This window comes from Neofelis nebulosa, chromosome 10 (genome assembly GCF_028018385.1).
Source record: "Neofelis nebulosa isolate mNeoNeb1 chromosome 10, mNeoNeb1.pri, whole genome shotgun sequence".
Lineage (NCBI taxonomy): Eukaryota > Metazoa > Chordata > Mammalia > Carnivora > Felidae > Neofelis > Neofelis nebulosa.
The window spans coordinates 29,038,175-29,064,885 of NC_080791.1; the positions used below are offsets into that span (position 1 = coordinate 29,038,175).

The 26,711-nt window shown below is 38.3% G+C and overlaps 1 protein-coding gene across 12 annotated transcripts in view; it reads right to left on the reverse strand.

Moving 5' to 3' along the window:
* Nucleotides 1-26,711, reverse strand: part of OPCML (opioid binding protein/cell adhesion molecule like) — a 1,069,156-nt gene that overhangs the window by 88,275 nt on the left and 954,170 nt on the right. For all 12 annotated transcript variants that reach the window (XM_058687354.1, XM_058687350.1, XM_058687359.1 and 9 more), the window contains one exon: nt 10,479-10,604. In XM_058687354.1, coding sequence (XP_058543337.1) covers nt 10,479-10,604 — 126 coding nt within the window. The remainder of the gene's footprint in view (nt 1-10,478; nt 10,605-26,711) is intronic.

Genomic DNA, 26,711 nt, shown 5'->3' on the forward strand with positions numbered 1-26,711 from the left:
TGAGAAAAGAAATATCAAGGACTACAGGTACACACAGCTGGCCCTGAAAGTCCTTTGAATCTACTATCAAACGTGCTCATCCAGGAGGTAAGGGGCGGGGAAGAAACTTCTCTAAGTTTCCTTCAACATCTGGCCAGATGAAGGAGCCCAGTATCTAAATTAAATGCATTATCTCCAGAGGTGGCTGCAGTATGTTAGTGTGGAACAAGGCTGCTTATTATTTTCTATTGAAGCCTATGATTTTTATTCAGCAGCAAGAGTCACTGTGGACCCACTGCTGGGGCCAATTAGATCTACGAACTTGTAAAGCTGGTCTCAATTTTATCAGTGTCCAACTGATTTCAATAGCATAATTTGATATAGCAATTGCAAAGAGAGGGCTTTACAACAGACGGCAGGCAGCATTGGATGCCTTTCCAATTCTAATTTTACTTTTGAGTTAGTTGGGCTTTTCACTTGCCATGATACATTTTAATATCCATTCTTATAATCTAAAAAGTATTTGGAATAGATACTATCAAATTCCATTCTCTCTTCCTCCATAAGGGGAGCATATTATTAATAACTCCTTTCTGGTTTACAGGTGGGGAAATGGAGACAGAGATTTAGTGGTTTGCCAGATTTACACAGAGAATGAGTAGATCAGAAATGAAATGTTCCCAGTTAAATCTGACACGTAAACATCTCATTTCTTAGTTCTCTCACTTGCGACTTTCTTTGTATTGTCTAGTGCTCATAGAATAAAGACCAAACTTTAAAGGGCCCTGTGTGATATGACCCTTAATTATCCCATCTCAGGCCAATGTCTCCCATTTCTATACATTCAAGATATAGTTCTTTTGTTTTTTGAGGACCCATACTCCTTCTCACCACAGGGCATTTTCATACCCTGTCCTCCCTCACCTGGAAGGTTTCTATATAGCCCACCCCCAACATATACACATATTCTAATCTCAATCCCTCTCCCTAATTAACTTCCATTCATCTTCATATGCCAGTCAGCTCAAGCATCACTATCTCAGGAGAGATTCAACCTAGACTAGCTCACACCTTCCTGCTGCCCGTTGTCATAGCAGTTACGACATGTTGAACTTATATATTCTTGATGATCTGATTAATGACTATCCCTGACTAGACTATAAACTTCATAAGAGCAGGGATCATGTCTATTTTACACATTGTTGTCATAAGAGCAAGCGAACAGTACATCAAATGAATAAATGAATTCATGGAGGAGATAAAAATAGCAGCGGCCTTACAAAAGACATCAAACAGCATTTCCAGCTCCAATTTTACATTTGAATTAGTTGGGCTTTTCACTTGGTATGATACATGTTAATATCCATTCTTATTTTTATAATCTAAAAAGCCTACTGAAGAGGCTAAACATTACTTCACAGCAAGCCTCATTTCCAGCTGCCCCATTTCTGATATACAGTTTCTCATCTCTGTGTAAGGAGTGTGAGTAGTATGAAGCACAGTCACATATCAAGAACTCAAGACATGACTGTTTGCTCTAAGGTAAGTTATGTCACCCATACCCTTAGGAACAGAACCAACCCCAGGGAATTATTGTGTATTTCATAGTGAGTGCCTTCCCTCATATGAAAGAACAGAGAGGAACACTACTGAGGCATTATGCACCCATATTTCCTAGTGTTCCACAGTCAGTTTCCCCACTTTGGAGCCAGGGTCAGGGCCATCAACTGTATCAGCTACAAAATGATGTTGGCTTCCTGCATTGGTCTGCCAGGATATCTTGCCATGCCCTCCCCTTGCTCACACAAAAGAACTTCAGCCTCCCAAGGAAGAGATTCTCAGGAATTTATGACTCAATCAACTCACCCAAAAGGAGCATAAATGGGATTAGTTTTAATATTGTTAAGTTGCAAAAATACAAGCATATGTGCATGCCAAAGCGAAAATGTACGCAAGCAAAGGGGGAAAACATATGGGTACCCATATGGTGAAAAGCGCATTGCTAGACCTTCATACACTTCTCATTTACAACAAGAACCAAAGTTAGTGAACATAAATTTGCTTTGCAAAAATGTGAGAGGAACAGCTTGTTTGCCCATAACTGTTCCACTGAGCAAGATATGTATAACCTTGATTTCTCATCTTAGACACCTCTTTCTCACACTCTGGGGATTAATTAGGCTTGAAACATGACTTCAGATTAGAAACAAGGATCCTGGCTGCCTTGGAGAGGGACAAAGAAGTAGTAGCATGACTGGATGATGCAGTGGGTCAACTAATAGGCAATTCCTATTAGTGGCTGGAACTTGTACCTAGGATGGTTTAGAAGAGAAATGAGGTTGGTAGGTCTCAGTGGGTTGATTTTAATTGAAGGAGAGAAACAATAGGGACCTACAGCAGACAACAGCAAGGATGTGAGTTTCATTCAGAGGCTGTGCTGTGCTTTCCTTAGAACAATACTGAGTGATAGCTAGAAAGTGCCTATGTATAGGAAGGTAGGCGAAGAGTTAGGGAGGGAAATATAATAGCATGGGTGATGCTCAAAGCTAGTGAGCACTTTTGGGTTCCCCAGATAACAAGGAAAATTTGATAAAATATATCATTTTATATTGTACCTGTTCCAATGGCAAGCCATGGGCACCATCTTTGTACAGCATAAAGAGCTCTAGACTTAAACAACAGGAACTAGGCTCCTTTCATATATTCACCACCTTAGTCAGCTGAGAACCATTCACCATTACTTAACCTTTCCAAGTCTTTTCCATACCTGTGGAGCAGGCACAATATTCGTGCTGACCTGTAGGAGAGTTGCTGTAAACTCACTTGAAATGGTGCATGTGACAATATTTTATAAATAATACATTCCTATATAAGTGTGTGAGTAGAAAACTATAGGTTCATTTTACTTATAATTTCTATTCAAAAAAACCTTTTTACTTTGAAATAATTATTGATTCATAAGAAGTTGCAATAGTCCCATGTGCTTGTGACCAGCTTCCCCAGTGATGGCATCTTATATAATAAAGTACATTGTCCAAGCCAGGCTATTGAAATGGGCACAGTGCAATTGACTACATTATGGAACCTCCTTTCATTTCACCAGGTTTTATATGTACTCGTTGTTACTGTCTTTGTGTATAATTCTATGACATTTCATCACTGCAAAGCAACTCCCTCATGGTGCTCCTTCCTCTTCCCCGCCCCAACCTCCAGCAACTGCTCATCTATTGCATGTCTTTATAATTTTGTCATTTTGAGAATATTACAACAGGGGGATCATCAGTATGCAACCTTTTGAGACAGACTCCTTTCATTCAGTGTAATGCCCTAAGGTCCATCCAAGTTTTTGAGTTCATCCAATTTTATTGCTACATAACATCTCATGGTGCGCATGGACCACAGTTTGTTTGTACACTCACAAATGCCCTAAGGTCCATCCAAGTTTTTGAGTGTATTTTGAGTTCATCACTTTTTATTGCTACATAGCATCTCATGGTGTGCATGTACCACAGTTTGTTTGAGGACATTTGGATTGTTGCCAAGTTCAGCAATTACAAATAAAACTATGTCACTCCAGGATTTTAAGTGAAGCAGACAGACATTGCATCACTAATGAATGACCCAACACTGTCAAGGGATAAGAGGTAGGGATAGACACCATAACAGAAATAATTATAAACAATAAAATGAGGCATAGTAATAAATATGAGCACTTTTCTCTCAGGACTGCTAGGGAATTAAATGAGTTGAAATAATCCCATTGTGTAGCCCAGGAGATCAGACAGAGGAAGTGATTTTTCCAAAGTCACCCAGACTGTTAACTGCTTGGGCCAGACTTCATCTCAGGTCTGTAAGAATCTGAAGTGCATGTTCTGTCTAAGATAGAACCACCAGCCAAACAGAATTGACACCCACACATGAGCACAGGCTAGCACTCCTTTTATTTGGAATGTTAAGGATTTGGCAATTTCTTTTAAGACATTCTTCTCAGGAATGTCTAGCATAAAAAATAAGGGCTGTAGTAGAAACAGTCTTGGACCAATACATTTTATGACCTCAACAGCTAGCAAAGTGAATACAAGATAGAAAAAGCTGCCCAATAAGGTCAGAACCACGGAAAATGATTTAGCGAGCATTAGCTCTCTTAGCTTACATGCATCCAGGAACCTCATATATGTAAAACAAAAGCCAAACATGATTTCCCCCAGAATAGCTATGCTCAGTGTCATTTATCACATTCATGAAAGCTCATGCCCTTTCCTCTGAGAAGGTTCTGTCCCATCACTACCTTTTTTATTCAGGACTAATCAACTGGGTTATACAGATTCTTGCCTATGACAAATTAGAATTAAATAATCAGAAGAAGCATGGCTGTTAAATGGCAGGTATGCTGAGTTTAGGAAGAATTGGCAATTAATAGTCAGTTGGAGAGAAGGAAGGAAAGATACAGGAACTATAAAAACAGTCACAAAAATTTAAACAATATTTCAGGGCTATATTCCTGGCTATCCCAGTCCCCAAATGCTAAGATACAAACAATTGATATGCATGATGTTGGTGTTACAATATAAAGATGAGACCAAATAGTATTCACTGTACTCAAGGAAACAGAGAAGAACACAATACATTTTTAAAATGTTTCCATTAAAAATGACTCAAGTCAATGATAAAGGAGTCAGCTTCAGTTACCTGGAAAATTCACTTCTGTGAAATAACTCATTCACTTGCTCCCTGAGGTATTACTGCATATGAGTAGATTGTAGGAGCAACTCACTCACAGGTGAATAGCTGTCATCTTAAAATCTCCGTGGAGAGGAAACAGAAAAGAAGACTTTATTATTTTCCCAGAACATCTGGCCTTTCCAAATATGTCATCGGAAATGGGGCCAGGTGTGTAACACATTCTAGTGGATTCCAAAGGCATTGTAAGAGGGAACAACAACCCTCCTTAGAACACAATGGCCTGTACTGTCTCCTCTGCCACACCCATCTTTGCAATTTAGGATTAAGACACTAAGAAACTTTGGATTCACATTATTGATGGTTTTATGTTCATGGGACTTGCCGTGAATGCTGGCTTAGTGCCCCTTCTCCTGTCCTTTAGGAGAAGAAAAGAAAACCATCCTTGGAATTCACCTGTTTTGCAATGTTTTCCAAGCATACTGGTCACTTGCCAGTCCACTTTGCTTGCCTGTTTTAGGACCTGCCCATTCTACGGGGTGTGGGGGGAAATTCTTTGAGGCAGCAGCCTGTGATTCCATCATTATTTTAATTCCTAAGATGGAGGTCACCCAGTACAGATTTTATGTGCGTGAAGGTTGTTAAACAAGCACTATATTCTCTAACAAATCCACATAAATAAATGTTTTTTTAAAGACCCATTATCTGCTTCTGAAAATAAATTAAATATACCTTTTTATATCTGAAGATAAAGAATAAATACATGGTCAAATGTTCAGTGGTTTCCATGCCAGTTGCAAAACCTCTGAATGTATGTTTGCACAGCACTTTCCTTTGAGATGTTTACAATGCTTAATAATTATGATCCTGTAAAAAAATCTCTAGTTTTCCTCAGAGGTGAGGCAGATGTCCTCCAGGAAAACCTAGTTTCTTCTTCCAAGATTGCAAAGGAAGCTGGAAGGCTATAGTTCTCCAATGGGGTATCCGTGTCTAGAGAACACAGATGCTGGGGAGACTTTAGATCTACATCTGAGATCTTGGTGACTTTTTCAAAAAATTTCAGCCTACTTTCATAAGAAGGACTGATTTGTGGTTTGTTTGTTCACTTTTAAGTGAAAATGAGCCTACAATACACAGTGACTTCAAAGGGGTTCCCAGGAAAGTGGCAATGATAGGAATATTTACACCATGGAAATCGGCAAATGCTACCAGGCACCCCTGCCTTCCCTATCTCAGTTCCAATCAGTGTTAAACATCTGCCAGTGTACCAAGACCTAAAACATTTCCATTTTCTTTTTTGTTTTTAACTTTTGAAATGTTTATTTATTTTTGAGAAAGAGAAAGAGAGCACATGAGTGGGGGAAGGGCAGAGAGAGAGAGAGAGAGACAGAATCTCAAGCAGGCTCCAGGCTTCAAGCTCTCAGCAAAGAGCCTGACATGGGGCTTGAACCCAGGGACCATGAGATCATGACCTGAACCAAAGTCAGACACAACTGATTGAGCCACCCAGTCTCCCCTAAAACTTTCCACTTTCAACTATATGTCATTTCAGGTATAGTTCATACTCATGTATTTTGAACTATTTTTTTTTCTTTTCATTACATCTGTTTATTTTTTATATTTTAGATTTCATATAGCTTCTGATACATGCAAGCTTTGGATTATTCTCCAGTGTGATAATGGATTTGTTGGATCATTAGTCTTTACCTCTTTCCTATAATTTCTAGGGACTGGTGGCATGTGTTTTGTCTGTCTTTTTAAACCATAAGCATTACCATTCTTAATCTTTAATTGCTCATTAAAATGTTCTATTTCTAAATGAAAGTTTAGTTATTCATTTCTGTTATATAGATCCCCACATTTAACCAACAGATTTCAAGCATTGCATCAGCATTTTGGGAACAGGGCTGTCCAGTTAGCTAAATTCTCAACTGTAATCTCATGGGAATTTCAAAGGAAATGTCATTTCAACTTTTATTTCCTATTCTTACATGCTGAATTAACCACATTGTTCTAAAAAAATGCTATTTGACATTCAAGTTTTATTGGCTGCTCTTCTAGACCTTTAAAACAACTTTCCAAGGCCTTCTCAACTCCATGTGAGAGAAGAAATAGCATTCTAAAAGTAAATATTGGTAGACACTCTGCAGATGCACATTTTAAACTTGCAAATCCTCCAGGTTCCAAAGCTTTTCAAATTTGGGAAACAATGCTTTGAGTTTAAGTGCTTAAATGCCATTGAGAGAGGGGGAAAGAGAAAATAGGGAACTAAAGACAGCAAAGTGAAGGCCAAAGCCATGAGAAAAGGAAAGGCAACTGAAAGTAGATCATAGCCTGGGAGATTTGAAGAGGAGAGGCATCATTTAAATGTAGGATTTTCTGAGCTTTTTTGAGGCTGACTTGTAACTACTATGTTGTATAAAAGATTGGGAATATGGACGAATCTCCTTTATTTTAAGAGGAAAACCTTACCAGTGTACCATTATAAGGAGTTCCTTCAAAACACTTACACAAAGGTGAAATGCCTTTCAAAAAATTTCTAGGCTCAGAAAACTATGTATTTAGGATTAAATAAATGCATTCTTGGATGTCAAGCATTTACAAAAACATTTGAATTTACCAGATACATAAAAATTGATCTGGTGTTTAGACATAGTTTTGTATGTAATTTAAATCCAAAATTGTCACTCAGTCCAAGCATATCCATGGGGCTTGTGCCTTTGGTAACATAAGCTATTGCTCCATTTATGTTAAAGTTAGGCTTTCTGATGTCTCTTATGTATATTTTAATATTCTTGTTAATGTTACTTTATCATAAAGACATTTTATGTTTTGATATCTGAGTTCTGTATACAAAGAATGTTTAGTGGATTTATTTATTATCTCCCTACCACAAGGCAGGGACTGACATATGTATCTTGGTTTACATGGAGGAAATGAGAGAGTGAACACCTAACTGATGCTCTTAGTAACAGAAAAATCCAGTCTCTCAGGTAGGAAGTACTGCTTCCATAAATGATGTTACAAATTAGGGGCAAATTTTCAGATCATTATTTCCCATATTGCTATATGTGTATTTTTAAAATTTCATTTAGATTCTAATTTACATACAATAAAATGTTCCTCTTTTTAGTGTACACTTTGTTGTTTTGACTTATGTAAGTAGCAACATAACCAGCACCCTACCCCATTCAAGATATAAAACATTTCCATCACCTGAAAAAAAAATTCCCTTGGGCCCTTTTGTAGTCACATCTCCCCAAATCCCTGGTCTTGGTAAGCACTGACTTGATTTCAGTCACTACAAATTAGTATTGCCTGTTTTAGAGTTTTCTATAAATGAATTCATGCACTATGTACTTTTGTGTCTTCTTTTGCTCAGCCTGATTTTGAGAATCATCTATTTTGCTACATGTAACAATGATATGTTCCTTTTACTTGCTGAGAAGTATTTGTTGTTTAAATATACACAATCTGTCTATTTAATTGTTGAGGGTTTGTGGCTATATCTAGTTTGAGACTATTATCACTGAAGCTGCTATGAACGTGTATGTTCATATTTGTAGACATACATTTTAATTTACCTTTGGTGAGTACCTAGAAACAGAATTTCTGGGTCATATGCTAAGTATATGTTTAACTTCATAACAAAGTGCCAAACTCTTTTCCACAGTGCTTATACCATTTTACAGTCCCAGGATTTATGTGTAAGATTTTCAGTTGATCCACATCCTCACCAACATTTTATACTGTCAGTTTCTTTCTCTTTCTCTTTTTCCTTTTTTCTTTCTTTCTTTCTTTCTTTCTTTCTTTCTTTTTTTTGTTTTAAAGTTTCAGCAGTCTAGTGTAGTGGCATCTCATTATGATTGGATTTTCATTTCTGTGGTAAATATATTGAGTATATTTTCATGTGCTTATTTTTTTTTTTAATTTTTTTTTCAACGTTTTTTATTTAGTTTTTGGGACAGAGAGAGACAGAGCATGAACGGGGGAGGGGCAGAGAGAGAGGGAGACACAGAATCGGAAACAGGCTCCAGGCTCCGAGCCATCAGCCCAGAGCCCGACGCGGGGCTCGAACTCACGGACCGCGAGATCGTGACCTGGCTGAAGTCGGACGCTTAACCGACTGCGCCACCCAGGCGCCCCACATGTGCTTATTTTTATTCATATATCTTACTTTGTGAATTGTCTGTTCATTTTTTTTGTTGTTGGTTTCAAGATGGGTTGTTAGAATTAGGTTGTAAGAATTCTTCATATAGCCCAGGTAAAGCCCAAACATATAGCCCAGACAAAGTTCATAAATTATTTGTCAGATATATGTATGGCAAATGTTATCTTCCAGTCTATGGCTTGTCTTTTCATTTACACTTAATGGTGTTTTTAATTTTGTTGAAGCCATTATGAGTTAAGTTGCACCTCCTCCAAAAAAGATACCCTGAAGTCCTAACCTCAATGACTCAGAATATGATTTGTAAATAGGTCTTTACAAAGTTAATCAACATCAGGTGAAATCATTAGTGTGGGCTCTAATCTGATATGCTTGGTGTCCTAATAAAAAGATAAAATTTGACACAAAGAGAGGCACCCAGGGAGAAGGCAATGTGACCATGAAGGTAGGGATCAAGGTGATGCATCTACAAGCCAGGAAACACAAATGTCTGCCAGTCGACCACCAGAAGCTAGGGGACAGGCATTGGGAAGGTTCTCCCTTACAGCCCTCAAAAGGAACCAACCCTCCCTACCCTTGATCATGGACATATAGCCTCTAGAACTATAAGAGTTCTAGAGTTTCTGTTGTTTCTGTTGTTTTCTGTTTCTGTTGTTTAAGCCATGCCATATGTAGTACTTTGTTACAGCAGCTGTGAGAAAATAATGCCAAACCAAATTTATTCATGTTTTCTTCTTTTATGATTAGAGCCTTTGATGTCCTAGCAAGTCTTTCTCTATCTCAAGGTTACTAAGATTGTTCCTACATTTTCCTCTAGATCTAGGCTATTCTTTCATCACACACAGGCATACCCCACACATTTTCCTATTCACTGAAATTTCTGTTTGGATTTTCTAATGCCTGAGGAACATTTGTTTTTGTATAATTTCTAGACTTAATCATAGTTTCTACTAATGTGTAAATATACCAAGTGACTCTGTGTTCATCTCTTCAAGTTCAACTTGGAGTTTTAGTTCCAAAAGAATAAGGAACCATTCTTTTGGTTTCCTTCCTATGAAGGTGGAGATGATCATAACTGATGTTTAATACCAATGATTGAGTACCCAGGACATTCATATCTAGGGGTGCTTCACCATTTCTAGCCTCCTTCTTCCACCCAGGAGGACTATTTATGTATACGTCAAATAGGTATGGCTCTGGGGAAATGTCCTAAAAGTACTGAGTGAGGAGATCCTTTCTCTCTTGGATGCACAGTGACACCAACACTTATAATGGACATTCTAGCCTTCTAGCATTCTCTTTAGAGAAAGGGCAAATTACCATTTGACCCATGGGTCTCCAGATGAGAAATTTGTGTCTTTGTTGGAAGTTATTCTTATGGCACCTCTGTTCTTCCTGGTTGGGAAAATAAAAGTCTTCTATGGTCATAAAAAGGACTAAGAAAAATAATTCAGCACATTTTATCTCTATAAATCCTTTTTTTAAATGGAGTACTTGGTGACTGATGCATGTGGTCTGTTTGCTTTTACATTACTATGCTACAAACACAGCATTACTTTCTGATTTCCCAAAATTTTGCTGTGTATTAGAACAGAGTCTTTAATAGAATAATAGAATAATGCTGAAAAATTCCTACAGGTAAAGGCCTTACCCTTGACTGACAGATGTCTCCATGTCACAGTTGGCTCTGGTCTGCCAATAGCAAGACACAGCAGGGTCACACTGCTTCCCTCATTCACAGTGATGTCTGAGGAGATATTCATGATCTGGGGAGGAACTGTAAAGAAACAAAGGAGGAAAGAAATACGTGAGGATGATTCCTTGTACTCAAAAGGAGGTATTGGCCTATAAATATTTGCATAGCATGTTTTTATGGTAAGTATTATTCTCAGTAATAATATTCAGATTGATTGATTTGACAAGGATGTGGCCATTTACACCACACACTGCTAGTGTTCAGCTGCTCAACCTGGGCTCTCCCCAGAGTGTGGCAAAAGTGCAAGTACTTGCATAGCTTTGTTTTCCTCTTCTTTGCTTCATTGCCTGCCTGAGAAGATACAACTCCTCATTCAAGGGACCTCAAAGATCACGTCCTCTTCACAGTTTTCCCTAACTTTCCCCAAATCCAAAAAAGATAATCACCTGTCTTTCCCACTGTATTTGTCTGAACTTCCCATGGGGAGGGGACTGAGTATGTGGTATCACAGCTGTTTTTTTTTTTTTTTCATGCCTGTCTTTTTACCTAGACTTAGTTGCCTGAGGATAAGGATGGAGTCACATACATCTCTATTTCCACAGTGTCTGGCACAAAGGCTGACAAGGGTACCTGCTTAATTCCTCTTTGAAAGAAAGATCCAAAGAACAGATTAAACAAATCCAAAAACTATGAGATGGGTGTGGGGGTGTGAGGTCAAACCTTTTCATGGAGGATTTCAGATACCTAAAGCTTTCTTCTCTGTTATATTCACATTCTCAAAGGGACGGTAAGAGAGGCTCCAAGCCTACGGCTATGCTGATTTATTCAAACTGCCAGTTTAATTATGAATTATTAATTACCAAACAGGTAGAGTGCTGGTAGATTCCAAACCACCCTGAGTCAGTGGCAAAGGAGAATTATGGCTGATGCTTGATGCAGACAATTCTGCAGCCTCAAGTTTTATGCTGCGGAGACCTTAGAGGTAAGTCTTTTCAAGGAGAAGCCATAAGTAACATGTAGAACATTGGACTTCTTAAGGGAATCCCCATTAGCAAATAAATAAAAATTGCCTACCCTATAAATCTGCCATATTTTGGATTATTTCTGCATTAGGATTTGGCCTGAAATTTCATTGAACATATTTTACCCAAATACACACTGGGAAAAAATAGTGTGCATTCTAACTACAATGCATTCTCTTGAGAAAACTGTACTACCTGTTTTTCAGTATTTTCTAGCTTGTTAAAAAATAGTTCTGGGCTTAGAAATGTCAATACTTTTTTCACTTTTATAAAGCAACAACTTCAGTGCACCTGCCACAATATTCTCAGAATAATGTCTGCTTTAGCTGGTTGTGTTAGACCATATGAAGTTTTCTTTCTCTGGACCCAGGAGTCTCCCTGGTGCTGGTCTTAAGGTAGATACAGTTCAGGAGAGGAGTTCATACAGTCAAGTTAGTGGAGGAGAATTTAGTGCATTGCAGCTATGATGCCGAGGGACAGATCTCCCAACATGACCCCCAGGTCTGAATCATCAGTTCTGTACATGCTATATTCCCTCTGATAGTTCAAGGAGTCCTGGATTAATAGATATTTGTAAAATTCCATGGATATTTAGCATGAACTCCTCATTCTCCAGGTGCTCAGTCAATGTCACCCATTAGGAGGCAGGTTTCTGGAATGGCATTGCAAAGGTTAATCCAAACATTTCCACCAAGCCCCAGGCAGCGCTAACTGCCACCCCCTGCACTTCAGGAATGGTGCTGCCACTTTCTCAAAGGAGGAAAGATAACCATAGTTTCAAGGGTATGGATACCAGTAAGAAAGGAAACATAGAGAAGGGATTGAGAGGAAGAAAAGTTCTTTATGTTCTCACTTATGATAACCTTATTAATATGCAAATGTAATTATGTGTGTTAATACACAATGCTTATTTTTAAATTGCTTGCACATGTATTATCTCATGGTTTCCTCACAAATTAAAAAAAAAAATAGGGGCGCCTGGGTGGCTCAGTCGGTTAAGCGGCCGACTTCGGCTCAGGTCATGATCTCACGGTCCATGAGTTCGAGCCCCGCGTCCGGCTCTGTGCTGACAGCTCAGAGCCTGCAGCCTGTTTCGGATTCTGTGTCTCCCTCTCTCTGACCCTCCGCCGTTCATGCTCTGTCTCTCTCTGCCTCAAAAATAAATAAACATTAAAAAAAATTAAAAAAATAAATAAATAAAACAAATATTCTCACCATGAAAAATGAAGAAATTGAGGCATGTGGAGGGTTAGGTAAACTCCCCAAAATGCCATGGTTAGTAAATGGCCGAATTCTTTCCATTAAGTTAAGCTGCTTCTTTGGTTATCTTATCAATGCTCCAAACACAATATTTATATTTGCATAGTCTGTTTCCTCTGCTTCAAATGACCTTCCAGTGCATCTTCCCTCATGGAACTTGGGGCACCTGTGTGACTCAGTAGGCTAAGTCTCTGACTTTGGCTCAGGTCATGATTTCACGGCTCCTGGGCTCGAGCCCCAGGTAGAGCTCAGAGTCTGGAGCCTGCTTCAGATTCGGTGTCTCCCTCTCTCCCTGCCCCTCCCCTGCTTGCACTCTGTCTCTCTCAGAAATAAATAAACATTAAAAAAAAATTCCCGGGTGCCTGGGTGTGTCAGTAGATTAAGCGTCTGATTTCGACTCAGGTCATGATCTCATGGTTTGTGGGTTCCAGCCCTGCGTCAAACTCTGTGATCACAGCTCAGAGCCTGAAGCCTGCTTTGGGTTCTATGTTTGCCTTTCTTTCTCTACCCCTCCCTTGCTCATGCTCTGTTTCACTCTCTCTCAAAAATAAATAAACTTTGTAAACAAATTTTAAAAAGTTCCCTCACAGCACTTACCACAAGGAACAAAACTACCTCATTCCTGTTGCTTCCCCAGCACACTGCTTACACTGAAGGTAGGAGTCCATCTTAGACATCTTTGTTTCCCCCAGGGTGTGCTTTTGACAAGCAGCATCTTCAAGGAAGGTTCTCAATGCTTTTAATTTAATTTTAAATCTGAATTTAATTTGGCAATACTTTTATGACCCTCCCCTCGTTAGCATGATAATTTTTTGAAGGAACTCTTGGAAGTGAATAAATGTTTCTACATATTTTTACAGGAGAACTTTGTTCCATTTGCAAACACTAATCTGTGGCAAATGCTATCTGTTTCTAAGTATCTATGAAATTTATGTGTCAATCTATGTATATATGTATGTATGTATGTATCCATCTATCTATCTATCATCTATCTATCTATCCATCTATAGCTACCATCTATATCCTATATATAGCTATATCCATCTATAGCTACCTATATATATATATATATATATATATATATACACAAAAATCTTAACCAAAAACCAATATTATTCACTGAAAATGACAGGACCTACACAAGTTTAATTAAAAGATGACAAATAGCATAGTGTGTTTTAGTCAGATCTGCAGATATTAGGAGCCCCACCTCTGCTGATCAAGAATGCATCCAGTTATCTTGTCCTTGATGGTGGTGGGTTGCATACAAAAGGGTCTCCATAGTGCATGTTGTTCAATGGACAACTACAAGAATTTCAAATTGTAGTTATTTAACATAAATAGATAAAAATAGTTAAATAGATATAGACATTTAGATGTATAATTAGACATAAATAAAATGTTGTCTGCCAGTCTATGTATGTATATACACATATACATACCACACACAGAAAGTGACAGACAGATAATATTTTATCATATAGCAATGAATTATCTTGAGGAAGAAGCAGATTTGCAAAAGTATCTTTGGGCTCTGGGTTACCATAAGGTATATACAAATTCTATCTTTACCCTCAGAATGGCCAGCTGCTCTTAAACATAACAGTGAGTCCTGAACCTGGCACATCTTCTCCAATCACATGGCCATGAGAAGTTTATTGTCTATAGCTTTGAATGTTACAAAACTCTTCATTTCTCAACTTGCCTCCATTTTATAATTCAAACCCCATACACCTACCACAATCACTTCTTAAATATCTCTGTTCTGTCGAATACCTCCAACAATCTGCCCCTTGCTAAGACTGGCAAATCCAAACTTCTTAGCAGGATTTACAAAACCATTCACAGTCTGGCCATAGCCTACTAGCCTCTTCTCTAACTAGTAGACCCCAGATACTTCTCTAAGGCTACATCATTCTGTCATCTTTGTGCTTTTACATATACTGTCCCTTCTGCTGGGAAAGCACTTGCCCATTTCTGAGCCATTTGAACACCTCATCCTTCAACACTCAACTCACATATGAGCTCGTTTATGAGCCTTAGTTGTTTTCTCTTCTGTTCCCTGGGCATTCTTGTTTATGTCTTTATCATACAATTTATCTTTGCAACTAAGCTATTCCATGGAAGGAATCTGCTCTATCCTTGTATTCCTGTTATATAACACAAAACCCGACGTGTAGTAACATCCTTTTCCCCTCTAAATGTAATGTATGAATGAATCAGTTTTTAAATTGGATATCTTATAATCTGTTAAGTGTTTTCCATCCTAGAGATCTGACATTTCCCGTTTCCTCTACATGAAGTACCCCCCCCCCCCACCTTAAGCTTATGTTTTTTCCTTCTGGGCTCAGTTTTGACATTACCTCCTCAGAGTAGTCTTTGTTACTGACCCGAGTCCTACCCCCAACTCATCTAATTCATATTATTTTATTATAATTTCCTTCAACCTTAAATTTTCCTTAATGATTCCTATATAGTTTTGTGCTTTTATATTCATTTTTATAATTATTTGTTTAAAGTCTCTCTGGTCCAAAACTATAGGCTGTGTAAACCATTATATCACTAGTACTTAGAACTATAACAGGTGCTTAATAAAGCATATAACAGGTGCTTAATAAAATGTTTCTGAATAAATAAATGCTTACTATATATACAGTTGAGCCTTGAACAACACAGATTTGAGTACACATATAATGTTTTTGTGCAGTACAGTACTATACATATATTTTCTCTCCATTTTGATTCTTAGTAACATTTTTTCTCTAGCTTATTTTATTATAAACAATATAGTAAAAACTACATATAACATATAAAATATTTGCTACCAATGTTTTATGTTCTTAGGCTCTTAATAGTTAAATTTTTGGAGAGTTGAAAGTTTTCATGTGGATTTTTGACCTTATTGGGGGAGTGTTGACGCCCCTATCCCTCATATTCAAAGGTCAATTGTAGTTTGTTATACATGTTATTTTGTATTTGTGGGAGAGCAAACCTGAGTTAATTAGGGGTTAAAATGCACACATTCTGACATATTAACACCACCTTACATAAAGTTGATTATAATATAGTTGAAATAGCTTATGAGAAGGCCATTACCATAGCTTAGGTTCCAGGCTCCAAAAGACCTGTGCAACCTTGGATATTTTTGGGTTAACTCCTCTGAACCCCCAGTTATTCATCTATAAAATTAAGACAGCATTTTTCTCTCTGTCTATGATTAATTCTAGCTGTTAAAATTAAGGAGCAATGTATATAGCACACTAGCATGGGGCCTGGAAATTAGTACTTAATAATTGTTAGTTGTTATTATTTATTTTTATATATTCATTTTTGATATTATTCATGCCATTTAGAATAAGCCTAGTCTGTGCATAATTGCTCATTTTCTACATCTCAGTTCCTTCAACTTTAAATCAGGGCTTATATATAGTTGATGTTCACCTTGGATAACTGGGAAGACTTCCTTATATATGCTTCCAGGGTAAAAAGTATATATTAAATAAATATCAATTTCTTCCTCTCTAGCTGAATAATTGAGCCTCAGCAAATGAGTGGGACAAATCACAGATTTGTATAAAGAAATTGCCTGGCTTTTTCTTATCTCTTTTCTCTTAGGGGGTGTCTGTTTCTGTTTGTAGAAGGAACTGAGTACAGGCTTTAGCACCATGTGCCATTATTTCAAGGACGTTAATTTCACCCATCTCAAACCTACTCTGACTCTGTCCAGCCATAGTATTTGCAAGTGTTTTATTTATGACTGGATGGCACTGTTTAACAAGTATTATAATTTGGAGTAATAGAGGCTAAAGTTTGAATACCTTTTTCCCCAACTTTTTTCTGTGTGATTAAAAAAAAAAAATGATGTGATTAAGCTTCAGGTTCCCCTACCTAATATGGGCATAAAAAGATACATCACACAAGAATATGGAGATTAGATTAGAGAAAATGTTTTAAGGAGACTTAAATAGCTATTACTATTATTTTCTCCTCCTCCTTCTCCTCCTTCTTCTCCTTCTTGTTATCCTCAGGGAATAACAAAATATTAAGAGACCAAGTGAAAGCTAACATAAATATGAAATGTTCTCCATTATACTCAAAGCTGATTTTAAAAAAATAATACATAAAAGAATTAGTGTTTTATTCTTGTAGGGTTAACTTTTGTTTTGTATTTTAATAAGCAAGTTTATTTCATAAAGTGTAGGTAAGAATAATTTGGGAATTATAGCATACATGATAGGCTAGGTCATGCCATATTTTGTATACAGAAATGATATGGTGCCAAAGGCAAGACATGAAGTGTCAGACAAATGATCTGATCTTGGTTCCTCCATAGGTGTATGATCTTTTGTAAATCGCTTAACCCCTCTGGCTAACATGTGCATATACACATGTGTATTTGTGTGGTGGTGGTGGTGGTGTTCAGTTTGTTTTAAGTTGCTTGGTTCTAAGTGAAAAAAATAAATTGTGAATTCTCAGGTCTTTTCTGGTTTAAAATTCTGCCAGTTGGTGATCTTCTAGCAACATTACCAGTCCAGGAGTGTTGTACTGGGAACACAGCAGTAACAGAACCAGCGGCAGTCACAAAATTGCTAGTGTTTAGTTCTTTCAGCCTAGTATTAATTGCTTTGTATATATTATTTCCTTTAATCATGAACATATTCCTAGGAAGCACCCTCTTTTAAAAATCAGCCTAACGGTAGATATATACATCAATGGAATAGAATTGAGAGTCCAGAAATATATCCATACTTTTATGGTCAATTGATTTTCAACAGGTGCCAAGACAATTCAATGAGGAAAGAATAGTCTTTTCAACAAATGGTGCTGGGACAACTGGATATCCACAGGCAAAAAATGAAGTTGGGCTCCTACTTCACATTCTACACAAAAATTAACTCAAAATGGATCAAATACCTCAAAGTCAGAGCTAAAAGAAGAAAACACAGGTGTGAATCTTTTTTTACCTTGGATCAGACAACAGTTTCTTAGATATGACAGCAAAAGCACAAGCAACAAAAGAAAAAAATAGATAAATTGGACATCATCAAAATAGAAAGAAAGCTTTTAATTTCGTGCTTCAAAGAGTGCTATAGAAAAAGTGAAAAAGAGAAGCCACAGGATGAGATAAAATTTTTGCAAATAATACAGCTTATAAAGGACTAGTATCTAAACTATATAAAAACTTTTACAATTCAATAATAAAAGCCAAATAGCCTAATTTAAAAATAGACAAAAGATTTGAATAGACATTTCTCCAAAGAAGATATACAAATGGCCACTATACACATGAAAAGGTGTTTAGTATCATAATTCATTATGAAAATGCAAATCAAAACTCCAGTAAGATTCTACATCACTTTCACTAGGATAGTTGTAATTAGCAAAAGGACAAAGAACAATGGAAGTTGGTGAGGACATGTAGAAATTGGAACCCTCATGTACTGCTGGCAGAATTGCACAGTGTTGCAGCTGCCTTCAGAACAGTCTGGTGGATCCTCAATGGGCTCAGGATAGTGTTATCATATTCTCCACTCCTAGGCATACACCCAAGAGGAATGAAAATACAAACCCACAAAACTTGTACACAAATGTACATAACAGCGTTATTCATAATAGACATAAAATGGAAAAAAATGCAAATGTTCATCAATGGCTGAAAGGATAAAAAATGTAGTATATTCATACAATGGAATATTATTCATCTATTTAAAAAATGAAGTACTTATACAGGCTACGACATGGGTGAACCTTGAAAACATGTTAAGTGGAAGAAGCCAGACACAAAATGCCGCATATTGTATGATTTCCATGTATGTGAAAAGTCCAGAATGGGTACATCTATAGAGAAAGAGAAAGTATGTTAATATGTTGCCAGGGCTGGGGAAAGGGGCAAATAGAGAGTGACTTCTAATGGGCACAAGGTTTATTTTTGGAGTGATGAAGATGTTCTAGAATTGGAGGGGGATGATTGTTGCAAAACCTTGAAGATCTATGGAAGATAATTCTGGTAAATAAATCATAACCCTGATATAAATGTTATTAAAAAGAAAATAAGCATGGCTTGTCAGCTGTGGATAGGAAGAATCAAAAGTTTCTGTGCTATATGAGGAGAAAAGGCAACCTGCTACTTGTGGGTTCTGAGAAAATACCTTTTTCATGTATTGCTAGTTCATTGCTTTATGCTTAACCTACAATTGCTAATCTCTTTGTCTCTCAATAGTGTCCACTGTTTCCCCTTTCCTTTCTTTTCGTCAAGATAGCTAATGCTAGGGGCGCCTGGGTGGCTCAGTCGGTTAAGCGGCCACTTCGGCTCAGGTCATGATCTCACGGTCCGTGAGTTCGAGCCCCGCGTCCAGCTCTGTGCTGACAGCTCAGAGCCTGGAGCCTGCTTCCGATTCTGTGTCTCCCTCTCTCTGACCCTCCCCCGTTCATACTCTGTCCTCTCTCTGTCTCAAAAATAAATAAACGTTAAAAAAATTAAAAAAAAAGATAGCTAATGCTACCCTACCCATGTCAGCCTGTTTTGCAACTCTTGAAACTTCCCTGCTTAGCACAATTCCACATTTGTGCATACGCTGTACCCTTTGTGCCTGTGTCTCTTCCCCTTGCATCTGCCTGCACAAGACCTACTTATACTTGAAAACTGATACTGAGATATAATCCTCTCTCTGTCAGTTCTTTCCATTCCAAAGACAAATGTAAGTCTGTGCCCCAGGGCCACATGCACATAATGATGTAATACATTCATTATAAAACATTTATTTATTGTCTACTGTATCCTGGGCATTATCTTTGGGTAGAAGAGTAGACAGAAAGTTCCTTCTCTTGTGTGAATTATGGAGCTTAATGTCTAGAAGGGTAAACTGATGTTGACAAATAATCATAGGAATCAATGTGTGGTTGTGCTACATGTGGTGGTGCAAAGTGTGACAGCCCCAAATAGGGGGTCTGTCCTGGTCAATGAGTTTGGGTGAACGGTTTGTTCTGGGCAGAGCTGGGCAGAGGGACCAATGTATCTACAGGCTCTGCAAAGACACAGCATATGGTTCACTTGGGTGCCTGTGGCTGAAGTCAAAAGAGTGAAATCACACAAATGGAGAGTGGATGGGCAGGGCCAGACCTTGTAGTTTATTGGAGGAAATGCTAAGGTTTGGGTCCTTTTTGTAAGAGAAATTGCAGAAGGCATTAGAATGTCTAAAGATGATGATGATGATGATGATGATGATGATGATGGTGTGTGCCAGGGACTGGACAGATTTTCATTGAAAATAGGTTGTTGTTGGCTACAGTACAGAGCAGAAGGAGCTAGAGCAAAATAGGAACAGGAGAACTAGCTAGGATGTTGTCCAGCAGTGAGGTGGTAGCAGCTTGGACAAGTGTACCAGCAGGAGAGATGGGCAGAGATGGCATTTTATGTCTTAAGAAGTAAGATGAACAGAGGTGCCTGGGTGGCGCAGTCGGTTAAGCGTCCGACTTCAGCCAGGTCACGATCTCGCGGTCCGTGAGTTCGAGCCCCGCGTCAGGCTCTGGGCCGATGGCTCGGAGCCTGGAGCCTGTTTCCGATTCTGTGTCTCCCTCTCTCTCTGCCCCTATCCCGTTCATGCTCTGTCTCTCTCTGTCCCAAAAATAAATAAAAAACGTTGAAAAAAAAAAAAGAAGTAAGATGAACAAATCTTGGTGACTGATATCATTATGTGTTCAGTTCAAAGCACTTCTCAGGGCGTTCTATTCATTTCTACATCTCTTTTGCCCACTGGACTGGGGGATCTTTGTGATCCAGGATTACATTTTGTTCATCTCAATATCCCTGGTATTGTTTAATGCCTGGTATCTAGTACGTGCTCAATGTGTGCTGAATTTAACTGATAAGTACAAGAGATTTTCCAGGTAATGCAACCTCTCAGGATCCAGTGGGGGAAGCTAGAGAGTAAGAACTAGTCTTATTTGCATGAGGTCACATCCCATTGCTTGGGAAGCAGGGCCAGATCCATATTGTTTGGTTTTATAGACTGTGAGTGTGAACATAGCCTCCCCACATGTCCTGGTGTGATAGAGTTTTATATTATGCCGGATAAGATTAGACCTGCTATACTCTGATTGCTTTCCTCTTCTTGGTTCTATTATGATGAGAGAAATGGTGGGGAATGAGAAGAAATGATTATGAATTATGGAAACATAAACACACACCAGGAACCAGGAAGCATCACAAACCACACAAGCTTTGCTGTGTTTGTTTGTAAGGGTTGTCTCTACAGCATCACTTACAGAAATTATTTATAGACTCAGGCACACATCTCCTATTTTTAATTTGCACAATTCCAGCAACTGACCATGATCAGAGAAATTACATGCAGTCAAAGAGACTTTCTCATATGGTTCTGTTCTTTCTGAGGCATGGAGATGCCCTTCCTCTGGGAGGTTCCTTTTGTTCTTTGCTCTGCTGACATGCTGCCTCCCCCTGAGAATGCTTGCCACACATACACACAAACACACACACACACACACACACACACACACACACACAATCACAGAGTTTAATTTATATCATACAATTTTAAAGTCAAAAACAGACATTAGGGATCATCTAGCACAACCTCCTCATTTTGCAGCTCACTTTGGTTCTAGCCCCAATTCTGTCAAGTATTTGCCAAGAGGTGGAGGGAAGTCCCCAAATCTCTCTTAGCCCACATGTCTCTCACACCAGAACCCCTTGGAATTTCTGGACCCCTAGGCTCTGGTTTCAGACCTCTTCCCTTCTCTACTTTCCCTCTTTAACTATGTCATAGCTTCTTTTGTTACTGCAACCTGGGGTCCCCTGCTTGTTCACTCATAGCATGACCTTGAACAAGTGTTTAAAGGTTTCTAACCTACAGTTTTCAAACTGCAAAGCAGGGTGGTGATCACAGGTAACTCATAGGGCCCTGTGAGGAATAAAGGGCAAATGAACAGAAAAGGGGAAAAGTGTTTTATTATGGTGCCTGGGACATGGGAAATGTCAATATAATAGACTCTTTAATTCCACTTCTAGATTCATGCTTCTTTCCTTCCTTCTTCTCTCTCTCTCTCTTTCTTTTTTTTTTTTTTATCAGCAACTCTCTCTCTCTCTCTCTCTCTCTCTCTCTGAGAACTTCATGTCAGGAGGCACCATACAAAGAATTTGTCATGTATCATTTATTTTATCCTTGTGAAAACCCTATGAAGCCAGATTACTATTTCACATTTTAAAGATGAGGAAATAGAGGCAGAGGAAGGGTAAATAAATAAGTTTTCAAATGACACACAGCCAGAAAAAGGAAAAGCTAGATTTGTGTACCTGGTTCTGACTAACTTCAGAACCCAAGGTCTCAGTCCATGTACAAAGGCACAATTCAAGTCTGCTTGGATCCAAAAGCCATGATTTCTGCCCCCTAGCAGAAATTGTTTTTCTTTTTTTTCCCCCCAGTTGGACATGGCATGGTAGGCAATGGAGAATTCTTGTAGGGTTTGGAGAAGTGTCTCTCACACTGATTATCTGAAAGGGCAGATAATACCAAAAACTCCTGCCTCACTAAGTGATAAAACTAAATGAGATAATGCAGGTAATGTTCCAGTATCTTCTTAACCATGATTTCTTCCCATTTCCTGCCTCAAGTTCTTGGACTCCTTATTTATTTCTCCCGTGTCACAGAATATCACCACAGAAAAAAGTTTAAAAAGGGACACTATCACCTAGTGTTTACCCCAACATTTCACCACAGAGTCTGTGATGCTCCAGCCTCAGTGTTGCTTTATTTAGGCCCTTACTGGCTGGGACAGGTGGGGCTAGAGGCATGGCTGGGCTGAGAATTAGGCCAATCTTGTCCACTCTTAGGATTTAATGACCTTACCCCAACCTTACCATCAACTCCTATCTTTTGTGAGTTCTTTTCTGCCCAACAGACCTGTCAGCAGGTACTCTCTGATATTACCTTTGTGTGTCCAACTTGCCTTCCTATCCCAAATCTTATATGTCTCATTTTAAACAGGGAGAGGAGAGGGAAATGGGTTTGCTTCATGCCCTTCTTCAAAGTGTGTCCCATAACCTTATCCAATACCCAGGCTCCACATAGGTCTGGAGCACCCCTATGGACGGCTGCAACTGCCTGGGGCACATTCACCCAACCTCTCCAAGCCTTCCTGACTTGCTCCATATTAAAGACTAGTACCTTGTTGCTCTCTCCCTGCTCTGTGCAACCCACACCCCACCCCAGAGCTCTCTGATTATAAGGCTGAGCTGCAAGTTTCTGCTATGCTCTGTTCAACTGAATAGCAACCTCAGAGCATGGATGGTATCTCAACTAAGCTGGCCACCCCCTTGGACATGGCATAGCCCTTGGGAAGTCCACCAGGAATCAGTCTCACATTCTCCCCAATAATTACCCCACCGGCTAACTGGATGTTCCCTCTTCTCTACTTTTCTCCACTTGCTCTGTGCCACCATGACAGGTCATTGCTACTCACTCCTGCACTCATTATGCAACCCGCAGGTCTTAGATAGAGTTGAAGACAGGAGTTCCATGGAATCACATGCAGAAACTCTTCATCATGGGAGAAAGGTGACACTTGGGAAATCAGGAAGAAATGGGCACTTGTGCATAATCTCATCCCTACTTGGATGCTGCTGTGGAAGGAAGAGGGTAGAGAAAACTCGGCTCTCTCTCTTCCATTCATTAATTTTATGAAAATGGCAATTACCTCCATGACCTACCTTTTCAGTCTTTTGTGACATAAGGATGATAAAATTCCTTAAAAAGTTTCCAGTTATAAATAAATAAGATCATAAAAATAAGTACACTTGAAGACAAACTTCATATCACTTCACTCATATGTGGAATTTAAGAAACAAAACAAATGAGCAAAGGGAGAGAGAGAGAGGCAAACATACACTTAACTATAGAGAACAAACTGATGGTGACCAGAGGGGAGGTGGGGAGATGGGTGAACTAGATTAAGAAGGACACATATCATGATGAGCACTGAGTATTGTATGGAATTTTTGAATCACTACATTGTATACCAACATAACACTGTATGTTAACTAACTGGATCTAAAATAAAAACTTAAAAAAAGGAGAATATTAAAAAAGTACACTATAAAAACCATAGAATTCTATATACCTAAAATTCAGTATTCCCACTAAAGAAAATAAATCTACTGCCTTGGTTCTCCAGGATTCCACTGGTTCTAAACTTGATAAGTTCTGACTCTGTCTTTTTGCAAAGCAGGGATTGGCTACAGCTTTCGCAATAATGTGATTTGTATCACAGAAAAGATACACCACGTAAGGTTTCTATAGGCCAAGTGAATCTTATATATTCTTTTTGCTTATCTCCCAACATGCTAGATCCACAAAAGACAAGATTTCTATTATGAAAAACATATTAGATTTCTTAGTATGAGGAAGTCAGCCATTAGACACTCAATATAATTCTCATTTGAATCTTTCCTCAAATTTGTAAAACCTTTCTCAATTCCAACAAATCTGGAGAGTCTGGAAATAATGGTTGCATCCTCATTTTCTTACACTAGGAAAAGGGGGAGGGGCCCATGACTGAATATCGCTGATAAAAACATGATAACTGAGTCTCATTACAGCCAAAGACAAGTCTCATATTTTAGCATTTTTATTAAAGCTTTTTAAATTACTGAGTGTCTGGTATATTCAATACCAGCCTAAGTGATTTATATTAGTCTATCCCTAGATACTCCATCTAATAAATAACTTGGCAATCTCCTAACCCATAAATATCCCTGGCCCCAGCAAAAAGCAATTAAAGCACGTTAGGAAAAAAAAAATGTGGCTTTCCAGTACTCCAGAATGCAGTGTCATTGGATGCTTCCAATGGAATAATTCATGTCATTTGCTGAGGGGTCAGGTCTCCTGTGCTCACCACTCATCCACAAGGAATTTACACTTCTGTTTCCTTCAAAAACAAAACACATCGGAAACTATCTTTAAATGTTTAACATGTCATAATGATGCAGGTATTTTATTGTGGAAAATATTATTCCCAGCAACAAGTGCTCTGTAATATCGTAGACAGCTTGGGCTGAATGTATTGTGCAAAAAACTTTTCAGAAAGCAGTTGTGCCAAAAATGTTTAAAACACATTAAGTATCAAGGCAGTGGACTAAAAGGTTATTAGAGGTTCCAGTGTCACTAGCCCAGAAAATATTTCAGGTTAATAAGGTTCAACCAGCATGACAGGTAAAAAGGCAATGATATTTACGATAGTAGCTTCAAGTTCAGTACTTTCTGGTGCAAAAGGAGGACACTTTCCCTGAAAAAACAAAACAAAACAAAACAAAAACCTCTTCTCTGACTTTCCCTGAACCTCCAGGGCTGTGTGAAGGAGGAAAATCTGGGTCCTTACTTTCTATTCATATGAATCAGTATGCTCTACATTATATCTGACACACCAGCACTCAGGTAGAAGAGAAAAAAGTCACACACCAAGACATTTCTCCTTGTATTCAGGGAAGCTTAGAGGAAAAATTGCCTTGAGTAGGAAAGGATGGCTCCAGTCCAGGTTTTTTAGGGATTCTCCAAATTAAAATCCCAATGAGCCCATGGCATACTCACCATAAATTTCAGACTCTTGCAGCCTTTAAATCAGCTTAATTTGATGCACCCTTTAATAATATTTTCAATCCTTTTATTAACATTGTCTATTTTTATGCACTTCACTTCCCAGATAATGGTCACATATGTATTGTCAGGGGGGGGAAGGGAGCAATCACCTTCTATAATTTCACAGGAGCCTAATAACACACTATATGTACAAGTCTTCTTGCTCCAGGGCACATCAAGTAATGTCATTACACTTGAACTTGATTGCAGGGCTGTGAAGTGGGGATATTTGGAAACGAAAATACTTCTTCCCACTCCCACTATTTCATTTATTGTGAAGAAGAACAAGCAGTAAGCTTCACTTCACTAAGTTTCACTTCCATAGCCTGGTGTCAGAAGATCTGGGTAACATGGTTAAGGGTTTGATGGAGAACATTTATTTTTGCCTAGAATAAGAGATACGTTATACTCAGCACCTCAGGATAGTATGAGCTACATAGCATCCTGTTTTCAAATTATTTAATTTAATCTTTTGAAATATTAGTACATATCCATGATTCAAACATGATTCTACTTTAAAAAGTATACATGGAAAACTTTGATGCCCACCTGTAGAGATGCCCACCTTTATACCCCTTTATCCTATGGACTCCCATAACTTATTTGTATTTGCTTATCTGTCCAATGTTTACTTGTGCAAAACAAGCAAATAAGAAAATTACATTATCACCCCTCCTGATACAAAAGGTAGCAGAGTATATATACTGTTGTCTCTATATTTATAAAAATATACCTAATATATTTGCAGAGTTGCACTGTGTTCCCTTGTATACATGTATTACATTTTATCTAACTAGCATTCTATTCACAGATACAAGGGTTAATCTCTATTTCAGTCTGTTGCTAGTACAATGACACTCAAGCTACCTTGTATTTGTGTGTGTGTATGTACACATGTGTGTACATCCACATGTGTGTTTTAGACATGGAAAAATGTGTGTATGGAATAATAGAGTCCCAGAATAGGTACTGGTTTAAAGAGTAGATGCATTGGTAGTTTTGATGGTTGTTGATAGATTTCTTTCCACGGGAATTTTACTATCTTTCACATCCAGGAACAATCTATGAGACTACCTGTTTCCCAACCATCTTGTCAGCAGCATGTATTAATAAACTTTTGGCTTTTTTCCAATATGATAAATGAGAGATGTTATTTCTGTGTGGTTTTGATTTCATCATTTCACATGTGTAAAACATTGTGAACTCTCTCCTTGTGTCCTTTGCCTAAGCTTGTTGGGCTTGCCAGTGTCCTTTTT